Below are 18,587 nucleotides of genomic sequence, written 5' to 3'. Positions count from 1 at the left end.
GCCACATCCATCTCGTTTCCCGTTACTCACGGGAGAACAATTTAAATGTTTTCTTAGTTACAAATGTGACGTTTTCCATCAAAATATTTACCTGAACGTATTTTTCTCTGTAATTTCCAAAGTCTGCCCCTTACAGCCTGTCCGTGTTCAGCGTGAAACAATGTTTTGAATCCAGAAAACTCAAAAACTCTATATAGATTGGTGGTTGGAGTTAAGTGGTGTGTTCGCTTTGTTGGGAAGTGCAGAACTTCTTCGCATTCCATATGTAGTTCGGTGAACGTTCGTCTCAACGATTAATGGCCTGTGCTGTTCTGGAATCAAACGATTCCTTCACAACACTTTTCGGATTGTTAAAGCTCGATAATATTTTCAAAGATACACTCCTCCTTCCACTCAAAAATTTGTCGCAAAATCCTAGCGAATGTGCGTGATTGTATTACCGTAAAATCTACAAGTTTCCATTTGTTTTTCAATTGTTAATTGCAAGTCATATATCTTCCAGTATGGCATGGGAGTAAAACGAGTCAGGTGTGAATCGGAACGTTACGTTTCTCGACAATTTACCAAACGCGGCAATTCCTATTGTTTCCTTATCGTTTGCAAAGTTTCGATTTCAGAAAAAAAAATATTTATGACTCATCCATATCACATTATTGTTCTGGAGAACTTGAATTGAGTACTGGAACGTAGACCAATCTCCACTTCTGTTTTTCTTCCAAATAATGAAAACTCGAAATGGCTATCCTCACTGATTCTTTACACAAAAAAGTAGGATGTGTCGTCCTACATAGCTTTACGAACACATCATTGTATTCAGTATGAAAAATGCTAGAGAAGGTACAGGGCCTACCGACACAAAACTTGAAAAAAAAGGAACGGTAAGGGTGGACTCGAGAAAATATAGAGCAAATTTTTTTTTCGCCATAACCTAAGGAGGTTTCACGTTTAGTATTCAAAGATATTAAACGCCTTGGTGACAATGTTTAGGAACGCGGTGGTTTACCAACCCCGCTAGTTGGTGAAACTGGCCTTTGAAAAAGACGAGTTTGTCGAAACGTCAGGCCAATAAAAAAGTTTCACCTAAACCTCGTTGGCATAACGAGAAAACATAAATTCAAAGATATGTTCTGCTAACATCTTCCTCATTTATAAGGGATAAAGAGATTTCCTCTTCCGATGAAATATTTTAAAAATGTAAAGTAGTTGGAATTTTTTTATAATAGCTTTCGAAAGTTATTTTCTTGAAATGATGAGCTACAACTTCGTAATATTCCTTCCGGGATTCTTGTCGTTTGTTCCTGTAAATTTTAAAGCTTTGTTATTCACCCTTTAGTACATCAAAACTTCAATATTTGATTCAAACGTGGAAATTGAATTCTGTGTTCGTGTTGTCTTGAATTATTTCCTCGTTTCAGTAAAAATTCCTGTTAGAATAATCGGAAAAAACAGAAGATGACGATATCATACGACGAGGAATTCTCGTCGTTGATGTTACGATGGCGTGGATCGCTGTGGAAGGCCGTTCTTAAGGATCTAATAGCGTTCTACATTGGTTATTATATTATTCTTGCTATTCAGGTACATTTTTGAGTTTTATTTTTGGACGCAGCTACCTGGAACATTACTGTAAGCAAGATTATAGTGGTATGTGTTGGATGAGAAACAGAAGGAGTATTTTACTGGATGGATACATTGGTGCGAGATTGGTTCTCAGTACATCCCACTATCATTTCTTCTCGGTTTCTTCGTTTCAGTGATTGTAGCGAGATGGTGAGGGTGATTTACATTATCAATACTTTACATTTTACATTGTACTTGTGTTTAATTTTATAAGACAGAGGTAAAGAACTTTAAAGAACCGCTTAGGAACTCGCCTATATAGGCATTTTCCATGTTAAACCATTCTCGTTCTCTTACCACTCAAAGTCTTAGGACTAGGATTGGTAGAATTGGACGCACTCTTCTTCAGGTGGGAGCAGTTCAACTGGATTTCATGGCCTGATAAAATGATGATGATGGTGTCAGCATGTTTGCCCGGCAAGGAAAATCTTGCAATTCGTCAAGCAATTGCAAGATGGTCATCTTTGCAAGTAAATGCTTTGTTGAGATTACTTTTTTCTTTTCTCTTTCCTTATCCTCTCCAGATTCTCTCAAAAATAGCTCGTAGATGGACACACTCACATTTCTCGTTATTTTCTCGTATTTAGGCAGCTGTTGCATGGTCAGGAATTTCAGTTAGGACCCTGAAAAGATTCCCGACAGAGCGGCACATGGTTGAAGCAAAATTGATGACAGAGGAAGAGTACGATATGTACATGAATCTTGATGCACCACATGGAAAATGGTGAGCGGGTGGCCGGTACATTTTCTGGAAAAGTCCTTAGAATTTTTCCACGGCTAACAATTCTGACAGTTGAGCAGCTGAAAATAATTAATTCTTGAAAACCGTACACTGCATTCACCAAAAATACTAAAAATAGCAAATACAAGAAATAAATATTAAATAATAATATAATTAACAAAATGATTAAGTCCAAATATTCTGCATAAAATGCAACGGGACCAGTATAATTTATATCAAGAAGTTTATTTCAGGTTTCTTCCTATAATGTGGATAGTGAATCTCATCAAAAAGCAGTATCATCTCAAAAAAATTGATTCAATTCAAATGGATATGCTACTAAAACAGGTGTAGTCGCTCGTAGATGTTCACTCGGATGACCGCAACGCGTCCGAGTGCATGCACTCTCCTCATCCTTGCACACTCAAATCCGCGTCACGGTTAACCGAACAGGCACCAGTACTTGTAGCTACGTTATGTTTTGATATTATCCACACATTCTCCTAGATAAAGAAAAATTTAGAGTATAAATCCTCACATATCTAGGTGTACAGCTATCGAGACGGTTTTGCTATGCTTTTTGTGTATGACTGGGTGAAAATCCCGCTTGTATATACGCAGGTACGTTCAACGCTTTCTTAAAAGCAGCGCACCACGAAATCGAAAACATGATGATCTCGCCACGAATAAATTTTGAGATTTCTGAATATATGTAATTCACAAATACGCTAATGAATATAGCCGACATGTTACCCGTCACAAAAAGGACAGCACCGAGTCCCAGTGAAAATGAATTGGGTCTCGCTTTTTGTAAACTTTTCTGTCTCAGACAAAGTGTGTTCTTTTTTGATTTCCTTTCTGGTATACCATTAGTGTCTGCGAGTTAAAAAGATAACCAGGCCTAATTTTGTCTAGTAAGCCAGAAAAAGGTGTGTGAAACGGCCTCGGTTGCACCAGTGTACCCAACTATGCAGGTCATTGCGAGAAGTAGAATGATGGCAATTCGCAGCGAGCCTGCATTTGTACAGGTTGGGCTTTTTCTGCTGGTTCACGTGAGTTATATTAGTAGGATCTTGACGTTGGATGACCACGGAATTGCTCGCTTTTAACGGGTAACAAGTTGCATACATCATACGGGAGATATACCGGAGACGTTTATCATGCCTTTTTCTGGATTTTTAGGTTGGAGCTGAGCATAACAAAACTCATATTCGTAAAATACACTCTCTAACTATTCGTGGAGAGATCCGAACACCGTCAATATCGTGATACTCCGCCTTTAAGGGTGTAAATAAATGTACTTTAAAAATTACATCTAATTCTCTTCTAGGTGGTTGCCATAGCAACGTATGGATATTTCTTTATATGTTTGATTGGTCGTCAACCGAAATTAGATCAGAAGTCTATGGAAAAGGTAAAAATCCCAAGCACTCTGTCAAGTGTATTATATTCGCGTTTCCAATAAAATCTATTTCAGGAAATTACCATTCTCTTTCCTATTTTTACAACATTCCAAATGCTTTTCTACCTAGGATGGTTGAAAGTAGGACAATTCTTGATGAATCCATTTGGAGAAGATGATGATGATTTCGGTATGTGTACAGTAGAGCTTTCATCAAGAAATATATTGGGAAGAGAACGAAATACCCCACATAAACAAAAAAAAAACAAAAAAATTTAAGCGTCTATAATTTTCGTAATCACTTGTAAAAAATTTAAATTACATATTAAACATAGTTTTTTGTCATAAAAATTTTAGATCTATGCAGCTTGCCGCCATTTTCAAGGAGCAATCAATGTGAACATTAAAGTAAACGTTGTAACCCCAAAGAACTAACATGAACTGAACGACGAAAAGGAAAAACGTTTTCTAATGTTTTTATGATGATTCGGGCTTGATTTCTAAAAGATGCTTCCATCACATCAGTGTTTCAGCTATTTTTTTTCTGCATGTGTATTGTAAAAATATTTTTCTGGATGCAGATGTACATATAGCCTAAAACTGTTACCAAAAGCAAAGGGGCTTTGTTTCAGACAATAATTACCTTTGATCTGTTCATGGCAAGAAAAAAAGTGGTTACAATTGTGTTTTCTGAATTTCAATCGATTCGGTTTTCTTAGTTCCACGCAGTGCCATTTAGAACTGAACTACGTGTTGGATCGTAACACATGCATTGCTCATATGATGGCAACAGAATTGGCCGATCAATGCCCAGATGTCGGTCCACCAATGCAGAAAATAATCCCACATACGAGAGCTTCATTCAAAATTCAGGTGAAAAATAAAGATACAAAGAATGAGGGGAAATAAGCAAAATTGCCTCCCAACGCTCTTTGTTTGTGTTGTTTCTTTTCATTTAGGAATGAAATTTTTTATTAATAAAAATAGAGTGAATAAAGTCGTTCTCTGCAGGACGTTATTCCAAAATCACATCTAGCCTCTTTCAAACTGACAGAAAGAGAAATGAAGCTTGTCAAGCCGGAAGACATAGAGGAGAGTGAGAGACTTCTCGAAGAGAAAAAAGGCCAACGACAGCGACTTGGGGTCCTTGTGAGAGCTATGGACGAAGCGAAAAAGTGAGTATTCGATTAATTAAAGAATTAAATTTACAATTTGATACTGTAGAGTTATTTGTTTGTCCTAAATTTTATAAATGTTCTATAAATCACTGCTAACACAAAGAAGTTAATACAAAGAGTTCATTTCAGGGGTGTGAAGAAAAATGGAGATATTGAGGAAGAACGAGAAGACTGAAGAAACTCATTAAGAACTATTCCGCATTGCTTACACACTAATAAATAATTTCGGAGAATAAAAAGTGGGACCAAAAAGAAGAGATGTTCCAAAATTCTAGAATTCTCAAATTGTGTGTAGTGTTATTAATGTGGTTAAGTGTGTTATTGAAGAAGTACAGGTGGCGGGTGTAGCTCAGTCGGTAAGAAGTTCCGCTGTCTCTTCACGGTCGATCAGATTTTCGAATCCACCCCAGTGCCCACCATACCCTTCATTCCCACGGTGGTCTATAAATTTGTACCAGACTTGTCTGGGAGGATAAAAAAAACTGACTTGACACATTGGCCAGCCACCGCAAGCCATTGTACAGACCAGTTGCACGTTCGTAGACCTCAAGCGATTCTGAATTGAAGTAAAGATGGTGATTGAGTAACGCCAGAGACTTTATCCTTTATCGAAAAAGTACGCTATACGTTTTGTTTACCAACATGCTGCTATAAAAACAGGTATATAGTGCCAAGAAAATGCAAGATGTGTACTAACAATTAAGAAATACGAAAAGATAAAGCTGTTAACTAATTCTTAGAAAAGATACATGACAAACACTTGCTGATTTCAGGCAAAATAAAGGAATCTTCAATTGTGACAACACCTCAAATAAGTCTTATCCTTGATACTTCATGAGGTTTCCTTCAGCCATGTAGCTGTGTTGGTCGCAATATCGTTGGTCACAGAGCTGTGCAAACATCCAGTGTATTTATTGCTTTGAATAGCTCAGTCCAGTCGCTTTTAGCTCCTATCTCCTGCTGGCATTTAAGAAAAAAATGAAATACGGAAAATATGGAGCGGTATTAGTTTCCGAGAAGGTTTGGTTATCGTTCTCATTGCTTTGCCTCTTGATACATACTTTGGCGAGTTCGACTTTGAACTCAGTTGTTTTAGAATTTTAAATACGGTTGAGCTCCTTGAACCCTCTCAGGACATCGACAGTGAAAACTTATTGTTTTGCTCGGATTTTGGTAATGTGGAGAACATGGTGATATAACATCAAAAACTATACATGAACATTGAAAAATCGACTGTACCGTCACTCACCGACACTCACCTTCTTCAACATTCATCCATAGTATTGTGTATAGAAGTTTACTGTTAACGTTTGAGGAGAGAAAATCCTAAATTAACATGTTACTCACTACGTGAAAATAATCGATCGAATCATTACTTTTAGAATAATTCATTTGTTTATTCACTTAGCTCGATGGCCTGCCAAAAGAACAAACAAAAGGAAACGAGTATTAAACAAAAAGAAAAAAACGAGGAGAGAAAAGGTTAGTTTCGCATACTTCCCAGATCTCAATGTATAAGCAAGATGTAAATCTTCAATTCAGAATCGTTTGAGGTTTACGAACGTGTAACTAGCCTATACAGTGACTTACGAGGGCTAGCCTATGTGTTTTTATCCTCCCAGACAGGTCTGGCAAAAATTTGTCGACCCCAAAGGAATGAAAGGCTTAGTTGGGAGATCGTCCAGAAACAGCGGAACTTCTTAGTGACTGCGCTATATCGCCCCAGGATATAGCAAAAATTAAGTAAACTCCTTTTTTAGAATCTATATTACGCGATAGTTACGATGCATAAACGAATTGCCGCTCTGGAATGAGTACAGCACCTTCATCTTTTGAATAAAAATCATTGGACTATCGTGGATTGACGGCGGTCGTCACAGATGTTTCCGTCTTTTGCGACTCGCGTGCAGCAAACAATAAATCTATTTATCCGCAATTACTGTTCCATGAAAAACGGATAGTAGAGTTCTCAAAACGGCTCAATATAGGACCCACTGAGGTGATTTTCTATAATTGGCATCCTTTTTTCATTTCTTTTCATTTCTCATACATTTCTTTCAATTATTTTTCTCTATCTGTTATCCAGAACCACCTCAACTGAAACGAACCATTCTCGTTTGGAGAGTAGTAAGATAGATGAGGAGTCAGGACTGACTGAAGATAGATGAGGAGTAAGATAAATCAGGAGTCAGAGTCTTGGAGATTTCATAGCGCATATTTAATTGTGCTTATAATACACTCGGATGATTTTTATGTAAAGCTATGTTCAAAGTAAAAACTGGATTAGATGACCATCTTATTACTATCGCCCCTATTTATTATCCAGAGAGAAAATAACCGCCAAACTCCGCTCTCCGCCTTATTAATTTCTTTTTTCCGAGTTCTCTTAACACCATGAAATTTTGTACGCCACAAATGTACTCGACAGTATTATTTTTGTATTTTAATTTTCTGTGGTGTGTTCGTAAATGGCGCGGGTGTAGCGCAGTTGGTAAGAGGTTCCGCTGTGTTTGCACAGTCACATCGATCGCTGTTTCAAAACTCCCCTACTTCCAAGCAAACTTTTCCACACTCTAGGGAAAAACTGGTGCCAAGCTCGTTCGGGTGGATGAAAACACTTACTTGACCATTGGCTATTCGTCGCAAGTCATTATAGTCGTTGGGGTCTTTGTATAACCATATGGTGTTGTGTGTGTCTCTTTCTAATTAAGCCGGAAAACCATGACAGAAATGATTTTAGTATCCAACTTTTTCTTACGAGGCACCTTACAACGCGCCATATCTGCGAGAGCAAGCGTACGCACTGCGTGCACATACCCAGGATCCACAGCCCTAGACTTTTTCTTTGAATGTTCTGTGGAGAAATCCCAACATTGTCAACTGTTTCCTGGTACGCTGCCCTTATTCAGAATGGACCAACGCTCGTTGCAAGCACCGCCCATACTAATTGCGACTTTGTTTGTTCAAATGCGCACCATTTTTGAAATGGAGAGCTCATTTATGTGTCAAAGATTTTTGACGAATATATGAGCTTTGAACGAGAATTCAGTGAACCTTTTCCTCCCTGAAAGATCTGCATTAACCACTAACGTCCTTTTAGCATTGTAGCCTTTGGATTTCTCAGAGGATTAATGCAATTGAACAGAAGAAAATGATGTTAAATAGTATTTGACAAAATTTGTAAAAAAAATGTGAGAAAATGTATAAAATTACTAAATGAAGTATACTTTAAGGTAGGCACGAAAACATCTCGTACGAAAGGAATTCGGTTTTTGGTCAGCCACTTCCTACAGCCATCTCAGACGAGCTCGCTTGAGCTGCCATTGACACAGCTTTCATAAAGCCACACATCTTGACTGAGCAGTTTATGTATTTCGTTCTTTTTCCAAGATGTTAGCAGTTTTCTTGATATATTACCATACAATTTACTATATAGACTAAGTTCCCGACCATAGCTTGCTCCTTGAAATTGTTTTTGTTTTCTTTTCTTCTGCTTTTCAAAGATTTTTCGTGCAGGAAAAGTCCTTTCACAAAGCCGCACAGACTCCCATGAAGTGTGATTTCGGGATCCGGCTATGAGATGTTTTCATCTTGGACGAATACACTGTGCAGCATATGTATTAAAAAGTTTGTAAAAGAGAACATAAAGGTATAGTTTTGAAAAAAAAACACTTATTTTACCTTTATAAAAGTGAAACACATACAAATGTAAATTGAGTTATGAAATTATAAACATATAAAATAAATAAAACAATAAAAATATAAAATAATAAAATTACTAAACAGGTAAAAAAAGACAAAATTTTGAATGGATTATGAGGAGTATCAAACGTAAAAAATAAGAAGAATAAAAAATGAAACTATACGTCGCTACCCTGTCGGTTTACTGGAATAACGATTGAAAGGCAGTTTCTTGTCACTGCAGTTGACTTTTCGAGCAACGATCGCTCTAGATCATAGATTCTTCTCTTCTCCGGAACTAATATAACGCAGTGTTTCGTCGTTGCCGTGCAATTTCAACGTCCAATAGTAAAATAATACAAGTCCGGATCTTTAGGGATGCCATGAATAAACACTGTCTAATTCTAAGGATTTGAATCAGCAGAGCCTTGCAACAATTGTGTTTTTTTCAAAAAGAAAATTCCCTTAAACTCTTACAATTCCTCAATAGAATTGTTTAAGGATACTGATGAAACTATCGGATAGGAATGTTTCTCCACAAACACATATGTATTTAGAAAAAACCATGCTTTCCCGTCAGAGACCATGAAATCCGATCCATGTGTGACCACATCACCTGTCCTCATAACATCGACTAAAAACGTGTCTGCCGGTGTCAAAAAAAGAGACGCTGATCTCCTTCAATCCTATGTCAGAACGGTGTTCCAGCAGAGCTATCCGGATCGTTCCTCGGCTCCCCGTAACGTTTTCTTTCCGGCCACAATATCTTGAAAAGTAAAGGGAAAATGTTAGAATTCTCTCCTGAGTTAAAGGTACATGACTTCGCTTATTCATTCATTCACTGATCTGTTCGTTCATTTATATGCCTATTCATCCGTTTGTTCTTGCACATCTTTATAATATTCTCCCACCCACCCATTCATTCATTCATTCATTCATTCATCCATTCATTCATTCATTCATTCATTCATTCATTCATTCATTCATTCATTCATTCATTCATTCAATCATTCATTCCTTCATTCATTCCTCAGTTCGTTCGTTCCTTCGTTCACATTTATTTATTCACCCATTCGTTCATTTATTCATCTGCTCATCCGTTTGTTCCTGCACACATTTACATCATTCACACACTCATTCATCAACTCGTTCATTCATTCATTCATTCGTTCATCACTCAAACAGTTCTCCAGTTTTTCACATTACCTTTTCTTCCACATTTCTTCTCGTCGTTCTTATTCTGACGTTTTTTTTTAAAATTATTTCTTATACTTTCATCTCTTTTTTCGATTTTTTTATTTCTGTTTCTTGCTGTTCTTGATTTTTAATGTCTTCTTCTCCCTTTTTTCATAAGGATAAACCATAAAGTTTCTGCCGTTAATCAATCCGCTTGGGACCTAGCTAATGTGTCAAGTCAGCTTTTTATCCTCAGACAAGTCTGGTACTAATTTATCGACCACGGAGGGATGAAAGGCGTGGAGAGCACTAGGGCGGATTCGAACCTCCGATAGATCGTGCAGGTAGCAGAACCTCTAACTGCTACACTACGTCCGCCTTTCCCTTTTTCATAAGTAACTAATTATTCACTTATTTTATATTTATTCATTTGCCGCGCCATGTTCGTTATCTTCATCTCTAACGCTATAGTGACAATAAGTTTTTTTTACCCATTGGGAAATAGAGAAATACTTTCTTATTACCATTTTTACCTCAATTTTATCAATTTTATCTCAATCTTTAATCTTTAGACAGGTTCAAGTGCAAATAATAAGGTGCTGGAAAAGGGAAACCGCATCCTGAATCTCTTTCTATATGGTTGATTTAGCCGATTTTCCGGAAAAAATTCGTCTTTCTCACATTTTTTCTCACATTCCTTCTTGCACGTGTTCTGAAAGAACTTTGTTTACTTTCTACACATACCTCTGTTAATAATTAGCTGTAATTCTCATTGCAATTGTATGGCGTGCGCTTTGTTGTTTTCTCAAATAAATAGATGATGAAACAGAGTTGCTAATGTACGTTCAAGTTTTCCGATCGAGTTTTTTTCTCAAATCGACCACAGCAACGCAAAAAATCAAACTACTCACTTTAATTGTCTTAGTTTTTTGAAAAGATTGTACTTGAATAGAATAGATTGCGTTATTCTTATGGATTCTTTCCCGAACACTTCAATATTGTTGTGTGGCGTAGTCAGCCCATTCGATGATTGCCGTATCGATTGCTTCTATGGATCACCAACTACAAATTGCCCACTTATCCCATTCTTTTTTGAAAGATTTTCCTCTGAAGTTTTTCAAAGGTGGGACACCCTTTCCTACAAAATCCAAAAACTGAGAAATTGTGATTTTTTTCGAACCATTGTCTTTTTCCGTAAGTTCGAGGAGAAGATCCTGGTTACGTCGTCAATGGCTAAAGAGTTCTTCTTCTTTTTGATCTAACTGGATATCGTGACCGTCACTATGTGCTACCTCGCTGAAATTTTGCATGGAACGAAAAAAAAAAACCATAAGAAACACCCGCTATTCACATCGTGGAGTAATTATGTTCGTTGAGATCCACATGAGGGCAATGATTGACTCTCGAGGTGACCATTATATCTCAGTCACGTCATTTTATCTGGACTATGGATAAGATCCACGAACAATCTTACTTTGATATCATCCTCATCGCCTCGATTAAACATGAAGAGAATAGAAGCTAGAAATTGACAAGGTTCATCAAAACAGACAGAAATGTGCCGCAATTGTGAGCGAGAGAATTTCACCAGATTCCGCATACGTTCTACATTCTCCTTACAGAGATCCAGAGACAGATCAAGGTCAACTCTTTTGAAGATCCTAGAAATCTCGAAAACGGCAGAGGTGTAATTTTTCTGAGCCGAGTTTTTGATCAGATATCCTCTGTTTCATTGTCATTAATTTTAGTGCATATAATAAGATGTAAATACATACGTAATTATCATTATTAACTTCAGTACATATTAAAAGAGGTAAATATTTACATGCTTAATGAATTTCCTATTCTGGTAACTAGATCTTCATATTGGTGTAGGCGGACAATGGCTGACCTCCTTATTTGAGATTCGTTAAACGAGACACATATACGTTAGATGAACGGACAAGCATATTTTTTTCTTATATGTGAGCCTTATATATGTGCATATTAAAGTCTCTAGAGTATAAATCCGCTTGGGATGCGCTAACGCGATCTGCTGCAATTCGTGATTGTTGAGACTTTGGAACGCTTGGACTATACAGTGGCTTGAGGTGGGGGTTAACCGATGCAACAGCTGAGAGTTTTATCCTTGCAGATCCTCTCTTCCTTGGTATATCATTGAGCTCGGAGAGATGAAGGGCTTGGTTGGCACTGAGACGGTTTTGAACCAACGACAGTGCGCTCTTACCGACTACGCGACCATTTTCTAAATATCCTGTAACTGTGAAGGCTCACTCTCCATCAATCCAACTCTGCATGGTTACTAACTTCCAAATCTGTAGAACCTTTTGGTCACTGCCTACCTTAACCACCACTGGCAGCCCCACTGGAGAACCTTCGTTACAACATGCGGTTCGACTACCTCACCTTTCATAATACATTTCCATTGAAGACAAGAGAGATTCGTTTTTATTCTCTTTATATTTTGTTCCTAGTCTTATTGAAAAAGATTCCTGGAGTGTTCCAATCCAAGTGTGAATTCGAACTTTATTTTATGTGTCAGAGAAGTTGATTTTTTTCAAAAGAAACTATTTCGTTAGGTAAGGACCTTCTTCATTTAATGGTTAAAACACGGAAGAAAATATCGGATTCCTTAGGAAAAACACTTTCACCAATTAATTATTGGATCATTATGTTTTTTTTTTTCAGAATAGAAAAGAATTCTCCAAAGATTTTTGAGAAAATAATCATGATTCAATAATTAATAGATATATTTTTTTCCATGGATTTTGTTGACCTCCTTCTTTGCATTAGCATCATTAGCTTTTATGCACTTCTATGCAACAATGTAGTTTTAGTGCTGAGCCGTCGCCGCTAACATATTCCTGTACATAAGTCCGGAATACCTCGTTGAATTCTATATTTCAGATGTACGTAACTACCGCTGATCTCGGATATATGATTACTATAACCGTTTGCGGTATTATGAGCATTCTTGCCAACATGTTTCTACTTTACATGATCATTCAAAGGAGCCCACCATATCTGACTCCTTACCGAATTTTTCTTGGAAATACTGCACTAACTCAATTACTGTATTCTGTTGTGATGATAACGATTGAACCAAGGTTAGCATAGTATAATCAATTTTTTTCTGCTCAACACTAATTTAAATCTATCTTTTTTTACAGGATTATTTCTTATGAAATGCGTATTGTTGTAATTTATCTGGGTCCTGCACAATTTTTGGGCCCATGGGCTTGCTATATGCTTTGCGTGACGATGTGTAAGCTACTTCTTATGGGAGATATCAATTTTAGCTACAAATACTAACAAATCCACAACTATTCGCATTTTTTTTATATTCTTTGTAGATGGGACCAGAGGATTGTTTTATTTCCGATCTGTAGTCTAAGATCCACGGATATGCGTAAACGAGAGGTCAAAAATAACGATACTGATTTGATGTTCCACGTTCACGTACGAGCTCATATGAGCCCCGGTGTGCTCAGCGGCCCAATTTTCCGATTCATTCTTCTTTCTTGTTTTTCATAGTTTTCTGATCTTCTTGAATATTACTGCCCTAGTAAGATTAGGTACGTAATTACATCTTATTCGCCGCACCCAAATGATTCATGCGTGGGCGTGTGTGATAATCCCGTCAATATGTTAAGGAGAACATACCGCTCTGTTCTATTCGCAGCGAACCAAATTTATAGGAATAATAGTATAATATATCGGTACTAGCACTAATATAAACAATAAAAATGGATAAAGTATGAATTCTCTGGGTATCAATCCACTTAGGATGCGCCAGAACGTTTCACTGCAATTCCTGATCGTTGAGGTTTTGGAACGTGTGGACCCCTTACTGACTGCGCTACACCCGCCCTGAGGGAAAATGAAGAGCAGGCAAAGGGCACCCGTTCGCGTTCTTATTTCTGGAGGCTGCATCTCTTTTTTTCTCTTAGTAACATTTTCTTAGTAGCGTCACAGATCCTCTGAGACTAATCCTTAGGTTTTAGTGCGCCGATTGACTTAGTTATTTACTCTCGGAAATAAGAGTGCGGTTGAGTGCCCCGCCCCAAAACTACACTTTATCTCGCCCATCTAAAACTAGAGTAAGTAGTTAAAGTAGTAAAATATGTTCTCCATGTTACTGTTCAATTTGTGTATACAATATTAGTGAGTTGTCCTCTTTTTCAAATGTTCTAAATGAAAGCGTAGCAGTGATGCAACAAAATGTTTAAGGCTTCGTTAAATAAAAACTGAAATAACTGAAGCGACGTTTATTTACAACATGGAGTGATGGAAGATGTGAATACAAAAAAAACCACATTGGAAAACGGTGCTTCTTCGGTAGAAGATTTTTAATTCCTTGCTAATTTACAGTGCACCTCGCAGTCAATTCATTTATTTCAATAATGCTTTCCATGGTTTTTCGATGTATATCAATTCGAACATTGGGTTTTCCTACGTCAGGAGCGTACTTCATGTGTATTTTGGGATACGTGATACCATTGACAATGGTGGTGAGTAGTGAAAGAAGTCTAATACGTACGTAACCCACATATGAGAGGCAAAGATTTTTTGTTTTGCAGCTTGGTGCTCTCAACATGGAATTTGTCAGCGATGTAGAGTCGAATAACCGTTATATCAACAACAATGTACCGTATTTAGAACGATACCGTACAGCTGTTGGCATGCACGTAGATCAGGTATGAACTATTAAATGAACGAATTCAGTGAAATAGTAAAAGAATGGATAAAAACAAATGAACTAATAGAAGAATGAAGTAAATAGTGGTAGTTGTGTACCTTAGGGGCAGCATACCACGAATCTGTGGTGAGAAGTCTATCGAATCTATCGGAAAAAAAGCGGTAAAAGCCAGAGATGAGGCTGTAGGTTTCGTGATATGGAATGGTTCCGCTCATCTTTCCGCAATCGCCAAAAAAAGGCGTGAGAAAAGCTTTAATTCCTACGAGATACTTTAGAATACTTCAATAGTTTCACCTTTCGGTCCCTTCAGCAGCCTCTTGGTTGTTCACTTCGTTGGTTTCACTTGAGGAAGAAGACAGGAACTGGTGAAAAGACCTCATTGATCTTCAACCGCTCGCGAATGGATGCGGCGCGTGTCTATGGGTGGCGCGATTGATTTGACAACTGATTTTGCAGGAGAGAACGCGAACACTGTTTTTTACGATTATTAGAAAGAGACGAGCGGAAGAACCCCAAATCCTGCAATCTAAAACAAAGTCTCTAGGTTTTCCCGCGGATTCTCTCACCCCGTCAGATTCATCGGATGTGAGGTATGCTGCCTCTAAGTAAACCGGTGCGTGCTCTCAGAAAATATATGAATGGGCAAATAGCTGAGTAGTGCAGTGAAAAGTGAGTGAGTGTGAGTGGTAGATGAAAGCATAAATTAAAATAAATGGATAAATATGTAAACGAAGAGTAAATAGGTGGAACTGGAAGGAATGGATTAATGAAAGCGAAAATGAGTGGATGATTGATTGGGATGGTGGAGAAAGATTCAGAGAAGAACTATAACTATAGAAAGGCGAATAATTCATTGAATCAATATTAGTTAAGTAGAGAATGAAAGGAGAAAAGAGAAAGCTGAGTGAAGTATAACAAATATATCTATGAATACTATATGATTAGGTTATTTAGGGATTGATTAAATGAGTGATTCAAACAACTCCTCCGATAGAATAAATGAATGGATGATATTTAGGCTTGTGTTCTATGGGTCGTATTTTGTGTCTCCTTTCTTTTCATTCCCATCTATGTTGTTATGTATTTTTGTCGATGGAAGATCTACCGTATGATTTCGCGTCCTTCTTTTGTTCAAAATCAATCCACACAGACAAATATACAGAAACTTGTAATGGTGAGTGATTTCTGGAAATATTTTCTTATTTGCATTATTAACAAGGCCTTTCCGAATAGATATATTGTATATATAAACAGTCACAGACAAAGGAACATAGATTCACCCTGTACGCTGTTGACAGGGAAGTGATTTCCCGGATGGTCTAGGATCAACGTAAAGTGCTGAGCTCTTCCACTAGCGGACCACCTTTGACACGACGATGAAAATCTTCTGAGAAGTCCTTAGCTTTATTCTGCCATCTATAGTTCTCTAATGTATGAAGCATTAAGTTCCAACATTTTACTGATTCCATCTATCCGGAAACTTCTAATCCACCGATGAACGTCAAATTTTGACCAGAAATTTCTGGGGAGATCCAATCTGAGGCTGCTTCTTTGGGTTGTCTTCACCAATTTTGACGGAAAATTTTGTATGTTACTTTTGAAACTAAAAAATAGGAAAAAACGAAACAGTAAAATAAAATAGAAGAAAATAACATACATTATATATAATATGTACAATATAGAATAAATACAGTAGTTACGGCCGAGAATTTCGAGAGCAACGATGTATTCTGAAGTATAAAAATCTGCGTATTAATTCCTGATAACGATTTCAACGTATATGAACAATAAATAATATTTCAGCCCAAATACAAGTAAATTCTTAGGAAGTAATAAGATTAGAACACAATTGTGCCCACAAAAATATCTGATTCATTTTCCTTCAAATTCGTGTTTTTTTTCAGGCGCTTACAGTTCAATCAATTATCCCACTTTTCACAATATTCCCAGCCTCATTATCGTATATGTTGGCCCAGTTTGGAATGTTACAATTTCACATGTACAGCTACTTTACAATTTCATGTCTTAGCGTTGGTAAGTCGTCTTTTTTTTTTGTTGCGCAGAAACTAAATCTGTGGATGATAGAAAAAGCTCATTTTTTTCATGTATTTTGTGGTAGTCGTTAGATTTTCGTATTTCAGCTACCCTAATGGATCCATTAGTCACAATGTACTACGTCAGTCCTTATCGGCGATTTGCTAGAAGGTGTTTAGGATTATCGCGGAGCGATTCCGAGATTGCTGTTGTCAGGGCCGGCTCGTTCGATAAGTCAAGTAGCCTGCGGAAATCTTTCGTTTCTATGCGTCGCAATTCATCGTTCCGAAGGGGTTCTCCGGTTTGAAGCAGCATATAGTAGGGTTGTAACGACAAAAAGTATCGTATCCAAATATCGGAGTAATCATTTACTCAGTGTTTTTGAAGGTTTTTCCTCTGAAGATAGGTCGTTTCACGAAAAAAAAAAAACGGATTCCAGCGAATTAGCACTGGAAGTTGGTGCAGTGCGTCGACCAGTGAGGATGCGATTGAAATCGAGGTGGAATCATCGTAAACTCAGCGATGAGTGGTGCAAACAAGGGTCTCGCTCGATTATAGTCGGTTCCTCCACCGCGCTGTTTCGAGCGTGGTCGCGTACGCAATTGCACCAATTGCATCATGTCATTTTGAATAGAATGTATATGTGTTTTTGAAGAGTTTCTAACGATTTAATAATAATATTCAGCGACTGAATTTCCATTATTTAACAAATATAAACGCCCCTACTTATGTTTGCTCGAAAAACTTCGAAATGTAAGGAATTTTTGCCGATCAAGTGTGTGGCAAACGGCCGTTCCTGCAATAGCTATGTTTAAAATATTGTTTAGATACTGTCCTGTTTTTTTTCACGTGTACATAAGTTCTTTTTTTCAAAGTGCAGCACTTTCAAATTCGGTCTCATTCCTCTTATATTCATTCGGGTTCTTGTTCTATGTGTTTAACGAATATTGATAGACATCTGATATCCGTCATTTCTTTCAATAGAAATTAAATAGTGCGAGCATTTATGTTTATATTTCATTCAATTGCCTTCATGCTAATATTGTTGATTTCTTTTCTAATTCTTTATTTCTACAAAAATGCAAGTAATTAAAATCCAGAATAAAGATTTTCCTGTATTTTAGTTGTTGTGTCGCGAGTTCAAGCTTGAATCCATTGTTTTGAAACAGATAATTGGGGATATTGGCTCAGATCCAAATCCCATGGGATAGGTGTAGTGAAAATTGTTACCTCAAGAACTAGTTATAATAAGCAGTACTAGAACAACTTCATAAAAGAGTCGGTTTTGGATAATGTAAGGAGAGCGTGCTTTTCTCGTGTAATTTCGTACTGCTCATAAAAAATCATGAGCAGTACGAAATTACACAAGAAAAGCACGCTCTCCTTACATTATCCAAAATCTATCATATGTATTGTATATAAAAAAGGAAAAATAAGGTTACGAAGCTCCCTTACGTGAGAAATTTACAAGTTACGAAGAGAGCATGGGACAGTACTAGATCAACGTGTGGCATCAGATAGCTGAGCACCCAGCTACCTGATGTCACACGTTGCCTGGGTTCTGGAACAGCTCAAGTGACCAGCAAATATTTTTTCATCAACGGAAGACGGTCACATAAAGCTGATGACGAAGGAAAACCTTTAGTGAAGAGCATAAAGAGCGAGAAATGGAAAATACCGCGCTGAAGCGAATCTGCATATAGTAGAGTCAAAACGACATTAAGCACGGTGCAGTTGCGCTCGAAGCGGTGCGGTGGAGCGCAGCGGTTACGATCCAGTGAGGACCCCTGCTACCACAGTTCATTGCTGAAGTTCTCGCCGCTTCGAGCGTAACCGCTTGCGCAACTGCACCGTACTTCATGTCGTTTTGAGTCGACTATAAATAGTCTGTGCCCTCATTTCTCTGTCTACTGCGTAATAAAGTACTTAAATCACCGTTGGGCGGGATCGATCACTTTAGGACACCAGAAATCGATACAAGATTGAATAAAGAATAACATGTGGGACTTTATGATCATTTTCCCTCCTTTCCTTCCTCATCACTCCTCTTTTTCTTCTCGATCCCCTTCTATTCCC

General features: G+C 37.5%; 2 protein-coding genes across 2 annotated transcripts; both read left to right on the top strand.

Moving 5' to 3' along the window:
* Positions 1 to 1,452: 1,452 nt before the first annotated feature.
* Positions 1,453 to 5,096, top strand: RB195_012532 (uncharacterized protein; the record flags this gene model as incomplete). The annotated part of the gene is made up of 11 exons (XM_013447616.2): positions 1,453 to 1,578; positions 1,643 to 1,770; positions 1,970 to 2,090; positions 2,208 to 2,344; positions 2,596 to 2,689; positions 2,888 to 2,962; positions 3,672 to 3,755; positions 3,819 to 3,933; positions 4,483 to 4,616; positions 4,755 to 4,918; positions 5,051 to 5,096. 11 exons carry the CDS (start codon positions 1,453 to 1,455, stop codon positions 5,094 to 5,096), a joined length of 1,224 nt encoding a protein of 407 aa, XP_013303070.1.
* A 7,589-nt stretch (positions 5,097 to 12,685) lies between these two features.
* On the top strand, positions 12,686 to 16,818 carry RB195_012531 (uncharacterized protein; the record flags this gene model as incomplete). The annotated part of the gene is made up of 7 exons (XM_064201940.1): positions 12,686 to 12,885; positions 12,949 to 13,043; positions 14,150 to 14,289; positions 14,359 to 14,475; positions 15,496 to 15,651; positions 16,382 to 16,511; positions 16,619 to 16,818. The coding sequence occupies 7 exons, from the start codon at positions 12,686 to 12,688 to the stop codon at positions 16,816 to 16,818; spliced, it is 1,038 nt and encodes a 345-aa protein (XP_064057821.1).
* Positions 16,819 to 18,587: the final 1,769 nt, after the last annotated feature.

Source organism: Necator americanus, chromosome V, assembly GCF_031761385.1.
Source record: "Necator americanus strain Aroian chromosome V, whole genome shotgun sequence".
Taxonomy (NCBI): domain Eukaryota; kingdom Metazoa; phylum Nematoda; class Chromadorea; order Rhabditida; family Ancylostomatidae; genus Necator; species Necator americanus.
This window is presented reverse-complemented; position numbering and strand designations above follow the sequence as displayed.